Here is a 22950-nt window from a genome sequence, read left to right as displayed (position 1 = left end):
GAATGACCCCCATTGCCCATAGCAACCAATAAGATTCTTCTTCTCATTTATCTAGCACCTTCTAGAAGATAACACCTGGAATCTGATTGGTTGCTAAGGGCAACATCCCATCTTAAATAGAATTCCCATTTTAGTAAATTTACCCCAGTGTCTTCCTTGCATGAGTCTGACATGTGGTGATTCTGCTATGTATTCCATCATCATACCATGCATTCCTAAATAGGACAATGAGGAATGTATTTTGAAGCTCTGCAGAGTAATACAGATATGGCATACAGGGAAATAGAATTATTAAGCAGCAATAACCATACAACAGTACTAGAACTGCGGAGATCTGAATATTATCGCTCGCTTATTCTGCATCATCTATAGGACACTGTCAGTGTGCCACTAGCCCAGATGACACGGCTCAGGACCAGCCTGGCCTGCACATTTCCCAGTGTACTGCTGAAACAGCACAGAGCTCTGTGGGGAATTACAGCTCATAAACAAGGCTGTCTCTGATCATCTGCAGCCATATGGTTGCCTTACACTAAACCCATTTCATATAACCATCCAGCCACACTGGAAAACAACCCCACTGATTGGAAATGTACAGCGGATCTGCATAATGCTGACTTTTATATGTGTACCCTGAGGGAGTGTTTAACCCCTTGTTAACAGTTCTAATCAAGTACATGTGACTGACATCAGATGGTGAGGGAGAGAGAGAGAGAGAGAGAGAGAGAGAGAGAGAGAGTGCATGTGTGTGTGTGTGTGTGTGTATAGGTCTAGATATATATATATATATATATATATATATATATATCTCAATGGTGAAGCCGGCACTCCACTCTGTACTTAGGAATTTTGCGTCCGGTGCCCTCCAGGTGTATTTGGCCAGGAACGGTCAGTCACCACACATAGCAGGGAAGGGCGGCACTCACGACGACTTGTAATACTCACACGGACCCCAATCTAGAGTTCAACGTTTCAATCTTATTCACAGATTTTCGTCAGGATATATATATATATATATATATATATATATATATATATATATATATGTTCTATTACTATTGATATTTATTAATTTATTATATGGCACCACCATAATCTATTGCACTTCACAATTTGGAGTGGCAGTATTTATTATTAATTATTTATTATTATCGGTTATTTATATAGCGCATACATATGTCGCAGAGCTTTACAGGGACTATTTGGCCATTCACATCAGTCCCTGCCCCAGTGGAGCTTCGGGATCATTTTTGTCAGTAGCCAGTTACCCTACCAGTATATTTTTGGATTGGATTTAAACCAACTGACAGCTGTGTCATTCAAATACACACCTAGCACTTATGTGGTCTGGATTTAGTACATACAGTATGTTTAGCTTTTTGCGTATATGTGTATGTGTGTGTTTGTGTGTGTATATAAATAGATAGATTATAGATATTGCATGATTTCACATAAGCTCTAGCAATACATCTAATACCATGTATACATACATATGTATACGTGTGTGTGTGTGTGTGTGTGTGTGTGTGTGTGTGTGTGTGTGTGTGTGTGTGTGTGTGTAATTGATGCTAAGTTACAAGTGACAGTACTTATGGAAAGCATGATGTGTGTGTGTAGAATGACACACGTGTGAGAGCCCATCAGCCTGCTTTCCTGGGGCCGGGCTGTGCGGAAGCTGATAGGCAGACCCTTGGAGCCGGGCCCCAGGGTCAGAGCCGTGCACGCTTCCTTCTTACAATCACCCACAGAGCAGAGCATGCCTGCACAGGGTGTGTGTAACCGGGCTGCATCCTGTGCTCTGCCGGGGTTCCTTCTATTCACTCAGCCCATTGTGTGCAGCAGCAGCAGCAGGGCTGGGCCGGGCCCTTGTCCCCTCTCAGTGCTGACAGATACAGCTCCTGGCATCTGCCTTACCAGCCCAGGCTGTGTGACTTGTAGTGTATATTATCTGGGATATTGGCTACATACCGCCATATGTGCTGCATATAAACATAGCATATACCTTATCTATATCCTGTTATTGCACTTTCGCAGTGGTAGCCCATGAATTACAAAAGGAAAGCACTCACTAGAGAGGTTCATTACATGGTCTGTCAATACAGACCATGGACAGCTCAGCCTCAGCTGCTGCAGAATCTCATATCAGTCCAGTTGCCAATAATTAACTGATCTACATTTTATCGGAGACTTGGGGCTAAATTCGAGATCACAGACGTGCCACACTTTATGGATAAGCTCTTTAAAATAAATAATTGCATGATCTTCCTCTTCTTTATTCCACACGAGATCAGTAGCATTGCATTAAGGAACAATGAAAGCTCTATAATAATGGAGCAGCATAAACAGCAGTGCACCTGATACCTATACAGTAGACTTTGTGCTTTAACATGAAGTCAGGTAAGGTCATTAATAAAGATCGGTCATTTTTTCCCCCAATCCATCATTTATTATCTTTCACATTGTAGCTTTGTGATGTATTAAACTACTTGGTTGTTCCTGGGGATGCAAATAGTTGCTCATGTGCGCCATCTGGTGGAACTTCAAAGCATCCTTCTTACAATTATAATCCACAGCATTCCACACATTCCAATTAAATTCATGAAGTCAGCACTGAGTGTGCAGTAAGAGGACAAATGAGGAAGAGATACAGTGTAAGCACCATCCTGCCCACTGAACCCAGAGGAAAGTATGTGTCTATATGTTCCTGGTCATGTGATGCTGGTATAGAAGCCGGTGTGTGGGAGACAGATTGAGATTTGCGTAATTATTGGATACATTATTTTTGCATTGTACATTGTGATATACAGCAGCAGCATGATTAAAAAGTAGGAATTTATTTAATTTATTTATATTTTATATATTGATTGTGACTGTATTTTTAATTCTTGGCCTATTCCTCGATGATGGCACATGCTTTTACTGTCATCATGAGACGCTTTAGAGATAGGGGTCTATGTACTAAGCTTTGGAGAGAGATAAAATGGATGGAGATGAAGTACCAACCAACCAGCTCCTAACTCATTTTTCAAACTAAGGAGCAGATGTATTAAGTCTGGAGAAGTGATAAAGAAGTGATATGTGGAAGGTGATAATGCACCAGCCAATCATTACAGGTTTGAAAAATGACAGTCAGGAGCTGATTGGCTGGTGCGTTATCACTTTGCACTTATCACTTCTTTATCACTGCTTTATCACTTCTCAAGGCTTAATACATCTTCCCCTAGGGGTAAGATGTACTAAGCATTGGAGAGAGATAAAGTACCCATCAATCAGCGTCTGACATTTTTAAACACAGCCTGTAACATAACAACAGCTGACTGGTGGGTACTTTATCTCTCTCCACTTCATCTCTCTCCAAGGCTTAGTGCATAGGCCCCACAGCTTGTACCATGGCAGATAGGAGCTGATTGGCTAGTACTTTATCTCCAGCCACTTCATCTCTCTCCAAGGCTTAGTACATCTGCCCCACAGCTTGTACCATGGCAGATAGGAGCTGATTGGCTAGTACTTTATCTCCAGCCACTTTATCTCTCTCCAAGGCTTAGTACATAGGCCCCATATTTGCAAAGCTTTCCATAAATAGGGATAGTAACATCACTCACCTTCTTCTCTGGAAACAAAATGGAACTAGATAATTGTTCAAAATAGAAGATTATGATATATTGAATTTATATATATATATATATATATATGTGTGTGTGTGTGTGTGTGTGTGTGTGTGTGTGTGTGCGCGCGTGTGTGTGTGCGCGCGCGTGTGTGTGTGTGTGTGTGTGTGTGTGTGTGTGTGTGTGTGTGTGTGTGTGTGTGTGTGTGTAGTGGTAAATTCTCCTGATTTGTGTTCTCTTCTATGTACAAACCTGATGGTGCTTTATGTAAATCAGGGAGACCAGTCACTATTGGGGCACTATTCCTTTAACTTAGTAGTTAATAAACGTGTGATAATGTTCCATCATCCCATGTAGCACATGTTCACCAGTGGCTAGCATGTTAATGACTATATTGTGCGGAGCTCTGAAGGACGGAGCAGAGAATATGGGGGTGGAGAGATAGAGCATCTGCCAGTGACTTATTAGTGTACCAGACATGTATGTTACATGGTGACTAGAAGGAGGTGACACCACCTATTACAATTATGCTATTATTAGATAACCTCTACCCCCAATGTGACAGGTCCACATAACGGGCCTTATTCAGAAGTGTACGCACTGCCAGTGTCAGACATGGTAGAGCCATATTTGTGCTACTGCACGTGCATCTAATTGTGTCTGTACAGAGTCGCAGTTGTGATTACAGGTGCAGGCAGGGAGTAGTGTACTGAAAATGTAGAAAACGTTCCCGGACGGTGAAAGGAGGCGCTTTAGCACATGCATGGAGATATGGGGCAACAAATTTCGATAGTGTGATCGATAGTGGTGGCCAAGGACGCACCATTCAGTATTACTGTGTGTACTGACAGTGTACGCCTAAGTCCTTGCGCATCTGAATGCACAGATGTACACAAGGAAAGGACTTTGTAGCTGGATTTGCATGACGTCGCAGACGGCGACTGCCAATAGACACATCTGCAGTAGCTTCTGCATCCACCTTTGAATCAGGCCCTAGGATTCCGTAATTATACTTCCATGGTCATGTGACTACCATCTCTCTAGTGTATAGCGATGTACGATGCACAGTTATATTCCGAAACCTTGCGCAAGACCATATCAGAACGTGTTGTGTGAATCACCTATGGCCTACAGTGCCCACACCGATTCCATTTGTAGGTTATGCAAATTGCCCACAATGCAACTTTTACTGCATTGTTCTGAAATTATTACTGCATTCTATATAACCATAATGTCTAATGGACTTTTCCTGCAGCCCTGATCCAGCATCCTACTATTACCAGAGGGCTATTTGTATTTCTCTACCAATGTGGATGAGATTTGGAGACCTTGGGCCTAATTCATATCTGATCGCAGCAGCACATTTGTTAGCTAATGGGCAAAACCATGTGCACTGCAGGAAGGGGGTGGGGATATAACATGTGCAGATAGAGTTAAGGTGCATACACAGTTGGGTGGGTTATATTGTTTCTGTGCAGGGTAAATACTGGCTGCTTTATTTTTACACTGCAATTTAGATTTCAGTTTGAACACACCCCACCCAGATCTAAAGGTCCTTACACACGAAGCGATATAGCTGAGCAATTTTGACTATATAGTCAAAATCGCTCAGAAAGTTAGTGCATATCGCTCTGTGTGTCCCCGCCAGGTCGCTCTCGCTGCTAAAAATAGACTGTGCAGGCAAGTCAATTTTGGCTAGGTCGCTGGAAAAGAAAAAGCATCCCCTTGCTTAAATGAGTTCGCCAAAATCGCCCATAGCCAAAATCTCTGGTAAAGTTAGTCAAAATCTCCTACTGCCAGTTCAAGGGAAAATGCTCAGTCAAAATCTCTCATAGTTAAAATCTCTCCGTGTGTATGCACCGTTACTCTCTCTGCACATGTTATATCTGCCCCCCCCCCCCCCCTGCAGTGCACATGGTTTTGCCCATTAGCTAACAAATTTGCTGCTGTGATCAGATATGAATTAGGCCCCTTATTGTCTTATTATTAATAAAAAATACTAATAATACGAATAATGCCATTTACAGTCCTCTCGAATAACATTTACAAATATACGTACAAGCAGAAAATGTGAAATGAGCATGCCATGAATAGCTCAACACAGCTCTGTGGTCCTGCAATGGTGCTTGCAGTGTGGTGTGGGGTGGGCACTGAGGGGAAGCTGACCAGATGGCAGTCAGCATTGTACAGAGCTGCCGGTTTTTGTCCCTGATGATGAGAGGAGGCCGGGTTCACTGGAGCATGTGAAATCACCGTCTCTTTTTAACAAAACTAACTCACCATCAGTCACAACCAAGAGTGGCTGACATTAAAACAATGGCTTTTCAATAAAACGTTAAGAGGCCTTGTGCAATGAATTTAGTTGAATTTAAATACTGCCATCCGTTTCTCCTGCAAGAATAAGTCTGCACCAGTCTGCGTGCAGCACAGTCTGTTCAGTTAATACAGCCTTGGAGTAGGGAGGGTGAATAAAGAATTCTATTTTATTGCATAGACTGTTTGCAGTTCATCAGGATTCTCAGCCAAGCCACCTGTTCATTGAGCTGATAGAATAATTCAAACATTACTGACATAGCAAGATGGAAGCTTGTGTGTATTTTCTAGAAGACCACATGTGTGTATTGGAACAGGAATGACAAGCATTATGTCCGTCAAATGTTTGCCTCTTGCACCTTTAATACTAAATATATCCTGTTAAGTATAAACAGTTGTGAATGTTAATATTAAGTAATTTTGGATATTCAGGCCTTTCATGCTTATAGCTAATATATATTTATTATTGTATATGAATATACTTAGTATACTTATATTAGGCTCTCCATGTGGTACACCAATTCATTAAGCATTTAACATAGTAGTGTTCCACAGTTGGAAAAATATTGAATGTATTGCATAGAACCCAACTTTATCACCCCTGTCTGTGTGCCCCTCACCTTTTAGAATGTAAGCTTTCACGAGCAGGGTCCTCTTCCCTCATGTGCTTTTACGTCTCTTACTTAACTTATCTTCTTTTCGGTACTCCCTTAGATGGCACCAAATCCCTCGGCTTTCTGCCAGCCTGATACTTATTTCAGTGCTGTTTACTGACGCAGCTATGTTTATATACCCTGTACTTGTCCTATATTGTATTGAATTGTAAGTCACGGTCTTCACGTTTTGCTTATTTGTTTGCTCTGTAATTGGGCGCTGCGGATCCCATGTGGCGCCATATAAATAAAGGATAATAATAATAATAATAATAATACTAATAGAATGTAATTGATTGCTGTACTGATGTGAAACTAGGACAGTCATCCCATACAGCCGTCCCATTAGGTGGGTTTGCCCTATCAGTGGGACACTTTAGGAGAACACTAATGGCCTCCAGCTAGGTGGAAAATGTGAGAGACTGGAAAAAACCTTCCACAGATTTGAATGTGAAAGCCCCTCCATTGCACAGACTCTACGTGCTTAGCAGAGATCACTTTCTAATGTGCCAGCCACAATAAGGATCCACTGATCTGCAAGTTAACATGGGGGAGAATGTGGACATTAGCGAGTCCGCCCATCCAAGCTGGTTTGTTACTAACTCATGAAGCCTTCCTTAGGACGAGGGTCTATTTAGCGTTGATCAATGCTTCTTGGCTGATCATTGAGTGCTGCCTCTTCATTCAGTTTATCAAGTCTTGCACACAGAGAGCCAAAGGGAGGGAAAAAAAGGGAGGAAAAAGAAAAACCTTATTCAGCTTTGTTAAAGGCAACAAGAAGTAAAATCTGCCATTTGAACCCTTTCTTGGCCTGTTAATGCAGCCCGGCTTAGAGGAGCGCCTTTATTTGGTGGTTTAGAATATCTGAAACTATTAATTCTCTCGGGTTGAATGACTGGTGGCAGGCAAGAGCAGATGGGGTAGGGGTGTGTATTTGGCCTGGTGTATTGCTTTCAATTAGGATCAATCAGGTGTCAGCTCCTTTTGAATGAACTCACTTAATACCCACTGTGTGAGTCATGAATTCACCATGCATCACATCAGAGGAGCTTATAAGTAGAACTTAGCAGTAGCCAAAGCACAGGCACCAGATCTTCGTTGACTCTCGGCCACTGCTGTCCTCCCTGCCGTCCAGATGCATTTTTATAGCTTCTTAGACCATGCTGGTAAGTCCTGATCTTCACTTCAGCAGCCCTGTCCAGTGTAGTACTGTATGTATATCAGTATCAGCTTAGCACTTGGCTGGTGTCTGGGAAAGAAGCCTCGTAGCAAATGTGTTCATAATGATGCTTTTAAGATGTATATCAAAAACTCTCTTGGCACCTTCCATTTACGCAGTTATATTACCCATTGTGTTTCGTCTTAACTACAAATCTCCCATCCGTCCTGATTATTATTATCTACGCATCTTAATGCCTTTGCTATAAATACATTTTTTAAATGATGCAAAATGTTTTTGTAGCTGTGTTAAGAAAAAAAAAAAAAAGAAACACACATATCAAGGAATATGTGTTCAGGGAGAGCTGCCAAAAAGGTTGAAGTCTGCAACTATTAAATAATGAGGAAGAGAAAAAAGTGGGCTTGCAGCTGGCTGCTGACGGAAAAAAAGCTGAAGTATTCTCAGATGCTCAGGCATCCTGTCAAACCCTGTTTCTACAACCAACTTCAAGGTGACAATCTCCAGGGATCCTGCTTATGTTGACGTGGATCAATTTAAAGTGCCAATTACTCCAGTCAGATAACGACTCTAAAAACCAAACTAAAGGATGCCTAATCACGTAGTACATGCGAGGTGAATTTTAAATCGGGGAACTGTGCACATTTTTTTTTATTCATCCAGAACTGTTATGTTATTTAAGGTGACTCTTATGAGTGGGCTGGAAATGTGCAGCAGGTATTGTGCTGTAGACAACCTGAGCCCATTCACAGCAAATTAAACATGCCGTAAGACATCACTTCCAGTATAGACAGGGTTAAACGTAAGCAAGACCGATGCCATGGTTGGCAACAAAAGCAATAGTGTTTGGCTGAGGTGACTGCAAATTGTAATAGTATTTGTATGGGTTTTTTTAGTAGTGGAAGAGCCCTCTCTTTCCAAGCATGTATAACATGCTGTTATCAAGTAGCTCTGGCACATACATGGTTAAACCCGATCTTTAACTGGTGATGAGAATCTGACTGTTGGCAAGTGAGGTATTTCTATGCGGCTGGTATTCTACTGCCAGTTATATGAGTAGGGTTTTATTGTTTTATTTCATCTGCCTGTGTGAGCCAGTAAGGTGGGTGCTGTGTGAGCTGGTAAGGTGGGTGCTGTGTGAGCCTGTAAGGTGGGTGCTGTGTGAGCATGTGAGGTTGGTGTTGTGTGAGCCTGTACGGTGGGTGCTGTGTGAGTCTGTAAGGTGGTTGCTGTGTGAGCCTGTAAGGTGGTTGCTGTGTGAGCCAGTAAGGTGGGTGCTGTGTGAGCCTGTAAGGTGGGTGTTGTGTTGTGTGAGCCGGTAAGGTGGGTGCTGTGTGAGCCTATAAAGTGGGTGCTGTGTGAGCTGGTGAGGTGGGTGCTGTGTGAGGCAGCTCTTGCATATTCCTAAAGAGATGTTTCTACTCAGTAAACGGGGATGAAGACAGTTGGGAGAAGGTTTATCACAGTATAAACACAGAACTCATTAGTTGATATTGATAGTACAGAATGGGTGGGTTGCATTTGAAATCCACATTTGTAAGTGACTTGAGAGATGGAGGATGATAAAACGCTGCTAGAGCGTAGAGGAGCAAATGCTGCTGGAGTATGGAGGATCGAACGCTACTAGAGTGTGGAGGACCAAATGCTGATGGTGTGTGGAGGACAGCATGCGGCTAGAGTGTAGAGGACCAAACGCTGCTGGAGTGTATTGGACAGAAAGCTGCTGGAATGTAGAGAACTTACGTTGCTAAAGTGTAGAGGAACAAACGTTGCTGGAGTGTGAAGGTTAGAAAACTGCTGGAGTGTAGACTAGTGAACGCTGCTAGAGTGTAGACTGGCGAACGCTTCTAGAGTGTAGACTAACGACCGCTGCTGGAGTGTAGACTAGTGACCACTGCTGGAGTTTAGACTAGCGAACGATGCTGTAGCGTAGACTAGCGAACGCTGCTGGAGTGTAGACTAGCGACCACCTCTGGAGTGTAGACTAGCGAACGCTGCTGGAGTGTAGACTAGCGAACGCTGCTGGAGGGCAGACTAGCGACCACCTCTGGAGTGTAGTCCAGCAAATGCTGCTAGAGTGTAGACTAGTGACCACTTTTGGAGTGTAGACTAGTGACCACTGTTGGAGTGTAGACTAGTGACCACTGGTGGAGTGTAGACCAGCGATCATTGCTGGAGTGTAGACTAGCGACCACTGCTGGAGTGTAGACCAGTGACCACTGCTGGAGTGTAGACCAGCGATCACTGCTGGAGTGTAGACCAGCGACCACTGCTGGAGTGTAGACCAGCGACCACTGCTGGAGTGTAGACCAGCGACCACTGCTGGAGTGTAGACCAGCGACCACTGCTGGAGTGTAGACCAGCGACCACTGCTGGAGTGTACACCAGTGACCACTGCTGGAGTGTAGACCAGCGACCACTGCTGGAGTGTAGACTAGCAAACGATGCTGGAGTGGGGACCAGCCACTGCTGGAGTGTAGACTAGCAAATGCTGCTGGAGTGTAGCGAACGCTGCTGGAGTGTAGACTAGCGGATGCTGCTGGAATGTAGACTAGCGAACGCTGCTGGAGTGTAGACAAGTGAACGCTGCTGGAGTGCAGACTAGCGACCACCTCTGGAGTGTAGACCAGCAAATGCTGCTAGAGTGTAGACTAGCGACCACTGCTGGAGTGTAGGCTAGCGACCACTGCTGGAGTGTAGACCAGTGACCACTGCTGGAGTGTAGACCAGTGACCACTGCTGGAGTGTAGACCAGTGACCACTGCTGGAGTGTAGACTAGCAAATGATGCTGGAGTGGGGACCAGCCGCTGCTGGAGTGTAGACTAGCAAACGCTGCTGGAGTGTAGACTAGCGAACACTGCTGGAGTGTAGACTAGCGGATGCCGGTGGAGTGTAGACTAGCGAACACTGCTGGAGTGTAGACAAGCGAACGCTAGCTGGAGTGCAGACAAGCAACCACCTCTGGAGTGTAGACTAGCAAACGATGCTGGAGTGGGGACCAGCCGCTGCTGGAGTGTAGACTAGCAAACGCTGCTGGAGTGTAGACTAGTGACCACTGCTGGAGTGTAGACTAGCGAACACTGCTGGAGTGTAGACTAGCGGATGCTGGTGGAGTGTAGACTAGCGAACGCTGCTGGAGTGTAGACAAGCGAACGCTGCTGGAGTGCAGACAAGCGACCACCTCTGGAGTGTAGACCAGCAAATGCTGCTAGAGTGTAGACTAGTGACCACTGCTGAAGTGTAGACTAGTGACCACTGCTGAAGTGTAGACTAGCGACCACTGCTGGAGTGTAGACCAGCGACCACTGCTGGAGTGTAGACCAGTGACCACTGCTGGAGTGTAGACCAGCGACCACTGCTGGAATGTAGACTAGCAAATGATGCTGGAGTGGGGACCAGCCGCTGCTGGAGTGTAGACTAGTAAACGCTGCTGGAGTGTAGACTAGCGAACGCTGCTAGAGTATAGACTAGCGATTGCTGCTGGAGTGTAGACAAGCAAACACTGCTGGAGTGTAGACTAGCGAACGCTGCTGGAGTGTAGACTAGCGGACGCTGGTGGAGTGTAGACTAGCGACCGCTGCTGGAGTGTAGACTAGCGACCATCGCTGGAATGTAGACTAGCGAACACTGCTGGAGTGCAGACTAACACTGCTGGAGTACAGACTAGCGACCACCTCTGGAGTGTAGACTAGTGACCACTGCTGGAGTGTAGACTAGTGACCACTGCTGGAGTGTAGACTAGTGACCACTACTGGAGTGTAGACTAGTGACCACTGCTGGAGTGTAGACTAACACTGCTGGAGTACAGACTAGCGACCACCTCTGGAGTGTAGACTAGTGACCACTGCTGGAGTGTAGACTAGTGACCACTGCTGGAGTGTAGACTAGTGACCACTACTGGAGTGTAGACTAGCAAACGATGCTGGAGTGGGGACCAGCGACTGCTGCTGGAGTGTAGACTAGCAACCACTGCTGGACTGTAGACTAGCGAACGCTGCTGGAGTGTAGACTAGCAACCACTGCTGGACTGTAGACTAGTGAACGCTGCTGGACTGTAGACTAGCAACCACTGCTGGAGTGTAGATGATTGAATGCTGCTAAAGTGTAGAGGACTGAATATTGCAGGGCTAGGATGTAGAGGACCAAACGCTGGTAGAGTGTTGAGAACAGAATGCTGCTAGAGTGTAGATGAGCAAACACTGCTGGAGTGTATTAGACAGAGCACTACTGGCGTGTAGAGGACTAAGTGCTGCTGGCGTGTAGAGAACTGAGCGTTGCTGGCGTGTAGAGGACAGAGCGCTGCTGCCGTGTAGAGGACTGAGTGCTGCTGGCGTGTAGAAAACAGCACTGCTGGCGTGTAGAGGACAGAAACACTGCTGGCGTGTAGAGGACAGAGCGCTGCTGGCATGTAGAGGACAGAGCGCTGCTGGCGTGTATTAGACAGAGCGCTGCTGGCGTGTAGAGGACAGAGCACTGATGGCATGTAGAGGACTGAGCGTTGCAGGTGTGGAGAGGACAGAGCACTGGTGATGTGTAGAGGACTAAGCGCTGATGATGTGTAGAGGACTGAGCACTGCTGGCGTGTAGAGGACAGGGCGCTGCTGGCGTGTATTAGACAGAACACTGCTGGCGTGTATTAGACAGAGCATTGCTGACATGTAGAGAATAGAGCACTGATGGCGTGTAGAGGACAGAACACTGATGGCGTGTAGAGGACTGAGCGCTGCTGGCGTGTAGAGGACAGAGCGCTGCTGGCATGTAGAGGACAGAGCGCTGCTGGCGTGTAGAGGACAGAGCGCTGCTGGCATGTAGAGGACAGAGCGCTGCTGGCGTGTAGAGGACAGAACACTGATGGCGTGTAGAGGACAGAACACTGATGGCGTGTAGAGGACTGAGCGCTGCTGGCGTGTAGAGGACAGAGCGCTGCTGGCATGTAGAGGACAGAGCGCTGCTGGCGTGTAGAGGACAGAACACTGATGGCGTGTAGAGGACAGAACACTGATGGCGTGTAGAGGACTGAGCGCTGCTGGCGTGTAGAGGACAGAGCGCTGCTGGTGTGTATTAGACAGAACACTGCTGGCGTGTATTAGACAGACCCATGCTGGAGTGTATTAGACAGAACACTGCTGGCGTGTATTAGACAGACCCATGCTGGAGTGTATTAGACAGAACACTGCTGGCGTGTATTAGACAGAGCGCTGCTGGCATGTAAAAAAACCATACGCTGCTAGAGTTAAGCAGTAGCCGAGGAAAGGCTTGTGTGCAACTCGTACTACACCCGTGTGAGACTTGTGCTTTGCTGGAATGATGCATAAGAGACTTCCTGAAGATCTGGAATATAATAATTACTTAATCTCTCCTTGACTGAAACATACACTAGCAAAGGTACTTTATAGAGAGGCAGCATGTGCTGTTCCTGTGCTGCAGAGCTGCTCCTCACAGACACCGAGAAGGTTTAGCAAGGGTTATGTTCAAAGAGAGAGTTTTAAACAGCAGCTATTTTCCTGGGGCTCGGCTTTCTGTACAAACCTGAGCGCGCTACATAAGACATGCTTGTCAGGCGTATGTTTCTCCTATGAGGTAAGGATCTTATACAAAGAGGCACTGCTGAGAGGAAAATAGCCAGCCTTACATAAAGCAGCCCAACAAAAGCATGCAGTTTTATGTATCATGGTGTCCATTAAAGCTTATTAGGGAAGAGTGCATTGAACCCAGTGAGCTTTGCGTTATTCACTGGAAGGATAAACATAAGGGTGTGCAAAATTCAGAATCAGGAGGACATGATTGTTAAGCTTTGAAAATAGCTTTGCAGGAGATACTTTGTTTCCACCTCCTATGGATCCGCCTGGAAAAGGTAAAATAGTGGAAGCTGTAAATGTTTGGAGACTATCAATCCACAGTTCCCAGGGGAGCTAGGACCGCTGTGGCGGAATAAGTGCCCCTCTTCGGAGTGTGTTTTACGCATACTTCCAGGGATAACAAAGAGAAGGCACCGGACACTTTTGTTCAGTCGGATGGAATTGGTATATTTACCAAAAAAAAAATCATTTCAAAGGGAAAAAAAAACAACAGTTTATTGTGTGATTTCTGCAGCCAGACAAAGAGCGTCTTTACCAGGGCGAGGAATGCAATTGTGTCTGTGTGTATATGATGGAATAAGGGGGTCCGTGTATCTGTGTTTTAAGTCAGAGATAATAAGGAGAAGGGTTCATTGATTTTCCTGGGTAAAGAGCTGAATCATTGAATTGTGAGCAGACTATCCTGTCCCCCTGCCTTCTATGTGAAACATGAATGGCTAGATAGAGGGAGACGAGTCAGCAGGAGAGACCTGGGCTTGTGGTAATTTGCGCACACATCCCTGTCATTGTTCTGCCTGGAGAGACAGGGCTGGGTTCAAGGCCACATGTGCTCCTGTCATCATTTCTGCTCCAAGTGCTATACGGAGTGTCAGCTCTCCATCTGTCTAGCATCCTGCCTCCAGCCACAACAGCCAACCCGCATGGCCAGGCATCCATTCCAGAGCAGGAGCACCCCCTAGCCCCATACAGCCGGCTACCATACACCGAGAGGCGAGGAAGAAGAACTCCTGTCAGGGGCTGTGTGGTTCTCTGCAGGATGCCTGGTAAGGATTGCACACTGGGATGGATCTGTCACCTTGTGATGCAGATAAGAAATGTAGTTTTATATACTGGTGCATGCAATCCTGTATTACTTTCTGTTTGCAATGCGTAGTGTCATTGTAATCTATCTATCTATCTATCTATCTATCTATCTATCTATCTATCTATCTATCTATCTATCTATCTATCCACAATGTAGTTTTATGTACTGGTTCATGCAATCCTGTATTACTTTCTGTTTGCAATGTGTAGTGTCATTGTAATCTATTATCTATCTATCTATCTATCTATCTATCTATCTATCTATCTATCTATCTATCTATCTATCTATCCACAATGTAGTTTTATATACTGGTGCATGCAATCCTGTATTACTTTCTGTTTGCAATGCGTAGTGTCATTGTAATCTATTATCTATCTATCTATCTATCTATCTATCTATCTATCTATCTATCTATCTATCTATCTATCTTTCCACAATGTAGTTTTATATACCGGTGCATGCAATCCTGTATTACTTTCTGTTTGCAATGCGTAGTGTCATTTTAATCTATCTATCTATCTATCTATCTATCTATCTATCTATCTATCTATCTATCTATCTATCTATCTATCTCTCTATCTATCTATCCACAATGTAGTTTTATGTACTGGTTCATGCAATCCTGTATTACTTTCTGTTTGCAATGTGTAGTGTCATTGTAATCTTTTATCTATCTATCTATCTATCTATCTATCTATCTATCTATCTATCTATCTATCTATCTATCTATCCACAATGTAGTTTTATGTACTGGTTCATGCAATCCTGTATTACTTTCTGTTTGCAATGTGTAGTGTCATTGTAATCTATCTATCTATCTATCTATCTATCTATCTATCTATCTATCTATCTATCTATCTATCTATCTATCTATCTATCTATCCACAATGTAGTTTTATATACTGGTGCATGCAATCCTGTATTACTTTCTGTTTGCAATGCGTAGTGTCATTGTAATCTATTATCTATCTATCTATCTATCTATCTATCTATCTATCTATCTATCTATCTATCTATCTATCTATCTATCTATCTATCTTTCCACAATGTAGTTTTATATACCGGTGCATGCAATCCTGTATTACTTTCTGTTTGCAATGCGTAGTGTCATTGTAATCTATCTATCTATCTATCTATCTATCTATCTATCTATCTATCTATCTATCTATCTATCTATCTATCTATCTATCTATCTATCATTTATTTATTTATTAACAGTTTCTTATATAGCGCAGCATATTCCATTGCACTTATCTATTTGTTTATTTATCATCTATTTATCTATCTAATCTATACACAAACACACACGTGTGTGTGCGCTCGTGTGTGTATAGAATGCTTATAAGCAACACTTTATACATGAGGTTGATATATAATGTTCATAAATTGGTTTTAGCTTATTTGTTCTTGTTGATGTGCAATGGTAAGGGCACTTTACTTACCTCTCCCGAGCTATGAATTATATTGTCAAGCATCTTCTATTCGGACAGAATGACATGCGAAAATATCTGCAGAACTAAGTAACACACTGTACCCTGGCTAGGAATTTTTTTTTCTTGTTATTATTTCTATTTTATTTTTATTTTTTTTTGCTCCAAGTCAAATATGCAGAACAAAATATTAATCTTGGCTGTAAGTCCAGTCCCCAATTTCAGATGCGCTGCCAGTAATAACACATCTGGCTTAGCTGGAGAGAACCAGTGGAAAGAGAATGGGCTGGGTAGCAGTGTCAGGGGACAAGGTAGGCCATGTAACACTTGTATTGCTGGGGAGCTTGTGGTACTGAAAGAATGTTTTCGCAGAAAGACAGTTTAGTTCACTGATGTTTCCTGACATTCCTCGATTGCTCGGTCTTATGGAGGGAGGTCACTGAGCTTTTTAGTCGCAGGATCTGTGGACGGCGCAGATGGTGTTTTGAAACACTACCCGGCTGCCAGCTTTTTTTGTGGCCACATTTGTGTGAAGGTATTGGCAGTTGTTTGGAGACGTCTCTTCTTGGGGTTGATCTGTGGTCACGGTCCTGGCCTGGCGTGTGTAGTTATGCAAGACTGCAGCAGTGATAAGGTGAAAGAAAAACCTCAGCTTAGTTCCTGGGCCGTATAGCCTGGGTTTTATATATTTTATGTCTACGATACACACATACGTGTGTATATGTGCGTGTAATATAGATATATCATTTTGTAAACATTGCTAGATATCTGTTTTCCCTTAAAACAATTATATTAACTGTTTTGTTGTCTTTGTACATATCTCTGCTCTTGCTAGTGCCTCTAGTAGACCCAGATTCTCTTATCTCTCATTGATTTCCTGTCCTGATCTATAATATGACAATAGGAACAAATAAGATTCCAATTCTAAAGGTTGGATAAAAAAACAAATAAAATAAAAATAAAATCCGCCAATGCTTTCTTGTTTTGATGCAATCAACGGTTGCATTTGTGTGCAAAAATAAACCAGATGTGGCATAATGCATAACAATATTAATACAAACAATTCCAGTTTAATCTGTCATCGGTATTTATACCACATTCCTTGTTAAACAAGCTTAAATTATTACTGCCTTCCTCTAAAAGTAGCAGCAAGCGCTCGTGTTTTGCAGTGTTGGCTGTGGGTGCCAGCAAGGCTTGCACTTGGAAACAGAGAATACATTCACAGCTGTGACTGAGAGCATGTGCCAAAAGAGAAAGACTTGAGCGAATCTGACACTTGGCTATTTTTGACACCCATCTGTAGTGGGGGTTTTTTTCCTTCTCTTTTTTAATGCTCTCTGGTAGGATGAACGGCCTCTCAATCTGTTTATTGCACATTTCAGCATTTTCATAAATATATTGGCTTTAGTGGCCGGCGTGTGCTTTGCTTAGACACAGGTTTTGACGTGCTGATGTATTTTCTTTTAATGGAATCTTGTTTCAGTGACACATGTTTAACCCTCTGTCTGCCAATATAGGTAGTAAGCAGCAGGCAGATTATGAATTGAGAACTACATCTGATAAGGAGGAATTTCTCTGATCCACTAAACTGAGATTATATATTGGCAAAAAACGAGGCGGCACTCAGAGACTCAAAATTAAACGTGTAAAACGTGTAATGGTGTAAACATAAGCATTGACGTTTCGGGGACCACCTCCCCTTCTTCAGGATGAAGAAGGGGAGGTGGTCCTCGAAACGTCAGTGCTTATGTTTACACCATTGCATGTTTAAATTTTGAGTCTCTGAGTGCCGCCTCATTTTTTGCCAATATACCACAGTGGAGAACCCCTCTGCTGGGGAGCATCACCGATCCCACTGTGGATTGATTAGAATGCCGGAGCAGCTGTGTGTGTGTGTGTGTGTGTGTGTGTGTGTGTGTGTGTGTGTGTGTGTGTATGTATATATATATATATATATATATATATATATATATATATAAAATAAATATATAAGCATATTTTAAAATGTAAAAAAGTAACTATCCTTGCTAATATTACACAGTATCGTTTTATGTTGTTTCATTCAGAGTATGGATATATCAAAAGCACTCGGTACACATTGAAAGAAACACTTTTTGGCCATAGTAAATGAAAGAGGGGCCAGATTTATATTCTCTGTCTTCCGCAACTAGTCTTTCTGTGGTGTCCAGTATTCCCACCCATCTCGCTGTAGTTTACTGTGGTCCAAGCCTGTATCCTCCATTGAAAAATAAGGTAATAGTACATTGTTAATGAGAGTAGTTATTTAACAGTGTGTGCAAAGAGTGATGACTGACATCACTGCTGCAATCAGATGGGGCCTGTATTGTCTTTACATAAATCTGGGAATACAGTAGGGATCGTGTTAGAAAACGTTTCAAATATTTTTACTGATACAGTAATATACAAAGATTTCTGATGAAACAATCATACTGCTGATATAATACAGGTATGAGTGTTGTGCAGATGTAGAAATTATCACATTAGTGCAGGATAAGCCTCATTGTTCGGCCCTTTAACCTTCAAAAGAGCCGGACATACTCTTGCTCTCATTAATAAGTTAAATCAATACATGTAATCAATGAAAGGATCACCTGTCTGTAATGACATATCAGCAGGTATTTCAGAGGAGCATTACAAGCTAGAACAAAATAAATATGACAACAAAGCAAGAAAGACGCTGAGGACTGCAAGTAAAGGACTGGAGTTCCGCATATGGGGGGTCATTCCGAGTTGTTTGCTCGTTGCCGATTTTCGCTATGCTTCGATTTGTTGCAAATTGCGCATGCGCAAGGCACGCAGGGCGCATGCGCTTAGTTATTTAACACAAAACTTAGCAGTTTTGCTATGGCTTCTGCGGCGCATTTCAGTCGCACTGCTGTTTGGTAAATGATTGACAGGAAAGGGGCGTTTCTGGGCGGCAACTCAGCGTTTTCCCGGCGTTTGCAAAAAAACGCAGGCGTGTCAGGGAAAAACGCGGGAGTGTCTGGAGAAACGGGGGAGTGGCTGGCCGAACGCAGGGCGTGTTTGTGACATCAAACCAGGAACTAAACGGACTGAGATGATCGCAATCTGTGAGTAGGTCTGGAGCTACTCAGGAACTGCTAAGAATTATTTAGTAGCAATTCTGCTAATCTTTTGTTCGCTATTCTGCTAAGCTAAGATACACTCCCAGAGGGCGGCGGCCTAGTGTGTGCAATGCTGCTAAAAGCAGCTAGCGAGCGAACAACTCGGAATGAGGGCCATGGCCCGAGGGCCGCCTGTTGTCCGTCACTGCAATAGACTACATACATGTTTATGCAGGGTTTCATGGCACCCTATTGACATGGCTATATTATATATGTGTAGTTTTGTAGGGTATATAGAATTCTTGTCTCCTTATGCAAATTTATAACTTGTCCAGTTCCAAAAATTAACATATGTGCATCTCATATCATTGAAAATTAAAAAAAATAATAATGTTGAATTAGGATTTTATTTTAGATTATTAACCATAATATCACTTTATTGCTCCATAGATTTTGCTCCCCACATGCTTCAGATTTCAAGTGTGGTACTTGTAATGACTTGGGACGTTAATAATAAGAGCATCTTCATACTATTAGTCAGCACTAGTCCAAGGAAGTGATTTAAGATGGTATAAATAAAGACATGGTATAAAGAAAGATGGTGTAATGGTTAGCATCACTACCTCACAGCACTGAGGTCGTGAACGTCGATTCCCGAAACAGCCTTAACTGTGTGGAGTTTGTACGTTCTCTCTGTGCTTGTATGCCTTAACTGTGTGGAGTTTGTACGTTCTCTCTGTGCTTGTATGGTTTCCTCTGGATACTCCGGTTTCCTCCAATAATACAAAGTATAGTGATAGGTTACTTCGCTCCCGACAAAAAACAACAACCCTATTGTGTATGTGTGTGTGTACATGTGGTAGGGAACATAGATTGTAAGTTCCACTGGGGCAGGGACTGATGTGAATGGCCAATATTCTCTGTAAAGCACAGCAGAATATGTGTGCGCTATATAAATAACTGGTAATAAATATATGATCATGATCAAAAATAGTGTAACAGTTGTTATTGCCAACACAGTCATTTGTAGTCACATGCAACCATGTTCCATATCTGGGTGTGGTATGGAAGGTAGATAGTTACTAGGTCGACAGTGTCTAGGTCGACCACTATTGGTCGACAGTAACTAGGTCGACGGGGTCTCTAGGTCGACAGGGTCTTTAGGTCGACAGGGTCTATGTCGACAGGTCAAAAGGTCGACGTGAGTTTTTCATGTTTTTTGGTGTCGTTTTCTTCGTAGAGTGACCAGGAACCCCAATTAGTGCACCATGTCCCATCGCATGGTTCGCTTCGCTCGCCATGCTTCGGGAAAGGTGCCTTCGCTTCGCTCGCCACTGATTTCTGTTCCAGTCGTAGTCCACATGGATCGTTAAGTATGAAAAAGTTCATCAAAAAAGAAAAAAATTGTGAAAAACTCATGTCGACCTTTTGACCTGACAAAATAGAACATGTCAACCTAGAGACTCTGTCGACCTAGAAACCCTGTCGACGAATAGTGGTCGACCGAGATAGTGTTGACCTAGTTACTGTCGACCTAGAGACCGGATCCCCTATATCTTGTATCAGATCACACATAACATATTAATGACAACAACTATATAGGAACAGAACTTTTAGGCTTTTATTAATCCCTGACAGGCTTATGTCTTTGAACATATGTAAATGCACCCATAGAATGTTTCGCTCGTACACTGATAGAAAGCAATACTCTACTCTTTACATGCATTTTACATTTTTAATGGTATACTGTAGACAAGAGCAATATAATGACAGCGATTTTTCCTATGCTGCTTTATTAATCATCTACATCTGTGTGTCATCATTGAGAATGGGACGATGTTATTTGCTAGTGATCATCAAACCTTATTGTCGCAGATAAAATATAGAATACTGTTTTTTTTTTAACCCCTCTATGACTGGTAGGTAGTTTGCATCATAATAACTGGGATAATTTATGCATTTCTATTGTGCATTGTTTTTTTTTTTTTTCCATTTTATATTTCTCCATTTAACTAAGCAAATATTATGTTGTTGCTTTTTTAATCTATATATGACTCATTACTAGCATATTGATGGTATTTTTTTAATGACCTAACCTAAACTAAAAAGTTATCTAAATACTAATCAGTTGGGAACAGTTTCACCTTATTATGGGGTCAAATGTAATAGAGTGAGAGTTTCAAAAAGTGAGAGATTTGGTAAGGTTTTGCCGTTTTCTTTTAAAGTGCCAATCATTTACACAGCAAGATCAACCTGGTTTTGGAGTGTAAATGATTGCCACTTTAAAAAAAAAACTGAAAAACCTTACCAAATCTCTCACTTTCTGAAACTCTCACTCTATTACTTTTGGCCCATGTTTTTTTTTTTTTTGGTCTTTACTGTAGCACCACAATTAATGCTAATGATGTAGCTGTCCGAGTACAGAATTTCGGTTTGGAATGATGCTAGTAAAATCTTATGCCTCTAAACAAACCTTCACTGTGAATGGATATTAAAATGATCACCATGGACCATACCAGTTGGTTCTCACTCCATAACGTTGCCAGAGCTCTTACAAGTCAGAACCCAAGACCCAGGGTCATCTTAACATATAGGCACACAGGGAAGCTGCCCATGGACCCACAATTCTAGGGGCCTTCGAGCAGGGGTGGGTGGTGGTCACACATTCAGAATGTCGAGATAGCTTTCTCTACCTGCCTCCCAGCCAGCAGCCAGACAGTAAATGGCTGTCAGCATGTTTATTAGTGGAGGACTGGAGCTATCCACCAATTCGAGTGCTGATTGCCATTCACTGTATGGAAGCATGTAGAGAGAAGACGCAGGATCTTCAGGAAGCAAGTTCCCATGAATGGGTGTACAGGGGCCTTGTGCGTATATTTGTCCAGGGCTTACTATGCCGTTAAGACGGCTTTGACAATTGACTGTTGCCTATTATAGGAAATGTTTTACTGATTTTATGGATAACTTGGCCACTCTGGAAAATTGGTGGTTATAGCTGGTACTCTCTCTTTTAATTGACCTAATAAGCAGTATGATGGCCTCAGACATGTAAAAATGCAAAGTTGTAGTTGTTTTAAGCAGATAGATATATATATATATATATATATATATATATATATTCTTATAAGTCATTCACATTAATTGTATCACAGTGGGCTATCCTATTAGCCCCGATGCGGTGCGCTCCTCCCCCTGATGCCGGTATTTATCGAGGATTATGCTTCGGGTGCCTCAGACACCCAAAGCATAATCTGCGATAAGTGGGCTGCCAGAGCCTCGATAACACATGGGATCGTTGACTTTTCCCCGATCGTGGGTCAGTTTTCAGCCGATGAAAATAGCCTGCAATAGGATATCTCAATAATGACCATTGGTCATTAATCGCACTATCTGGCTGTTTTTCTCTGCAATTGGATACCTCCCCTAGTTCGAATAAAAATAAATAAAAAAAAAAGTAAATCAATTCAGTTGACCAAATTACACAATGTGACATACCATTCAGAATGTTCTTACTCAGAATACTGGTTTTATTTTTGTTTTTGTTCGGCTGCTGTATATGAAACCTGGTTATTAGCCAAACACTAACTACTGATTTTACTGCACTGACATCTGTAGGTTAAAAGATGGTACTGCACTCATTTAAAAATATATCAAGGAGCAGACAATATATACAATTATTATTATTATTATTATTATTTACAGTTTCCTATATAAGACAGCATATTCCCTTGCACTTTACAACTGGAAACAACAGTGATAAGACAAACTGGGTAATAACAGACAAACATAGAGTTAGGAGGTATTGCCCAGGGGCCCCCGCAGACCTTAATCCGGCCCTGGCCCTACCCATTTCTCAAGTAGGATGATGCGTTTCCCGGTGAGTTACATTATTAAGCCCCACCCACTTCCACTCATCATGACATTTTTCAGATGTGGCGAAGCTATGATGATGCAAATCTCGTCATTATACCCTTATCTACAGCACTCTGTACCTCTCCTTCAGAGAGCTCTTGCAGGAGTGC

General features: G+C 42.8%; 1 protein-coding gene across 4 annotated transcripts in view; it reads left to right on the top strand.

Annotated features, from left to right (window-relative positions):
* RUNX1T1 (RUNX1 partner transcriptional co-repressor 1) overlaps positions 1 to 22950 on the top strand; it is a 179211-nt gene that overhangs the window by 44967 nt on the left and 111294 nt on the right. For 2 of the 4 annotated variants that reach the window (XM_063924096.1, XM_063924092.1), the window contains exon 1: positions 7660 to 7737. The exons of 1 other annotated variant lie outside the window; for it this stretch is intronic. In XM_063924096.1, coding sequence (XP_063780166.1) covers positions 7707 to 7737 — 31 coding nt within the window. In that variant the 5' untranslated portion in view covers positions 7660 to 7706. Of the gene's footprint in view, positions 1 to 7659; positions 7738 to 12987; positions 14372 to 22950 lie in introns of those variants that run through there. One more of the 4 variants, XM_063924094.1, reaches the window with a different exon arrangement.

The sequence above is a fragment of the Pseudophryne corroboree genome, chromosome 5 (assembly GCF_028390025.1).
Source record: "Pseudophryne corroboree isolate aPseCor3 chromosome 5, aPseCor3.hap2, whole genome shotgun sequence".
NCBI classification, from domain to species: domain Eukaryota; kingdom Metazoa; phylum Chordata; class Amphibia; order Anura; family Myobatrachidae; genus Pseudophryne; species Pseudophryne corroboree.
This window is presented reverse-complemented; position numbering and strand designations above follow the sequence as displayed.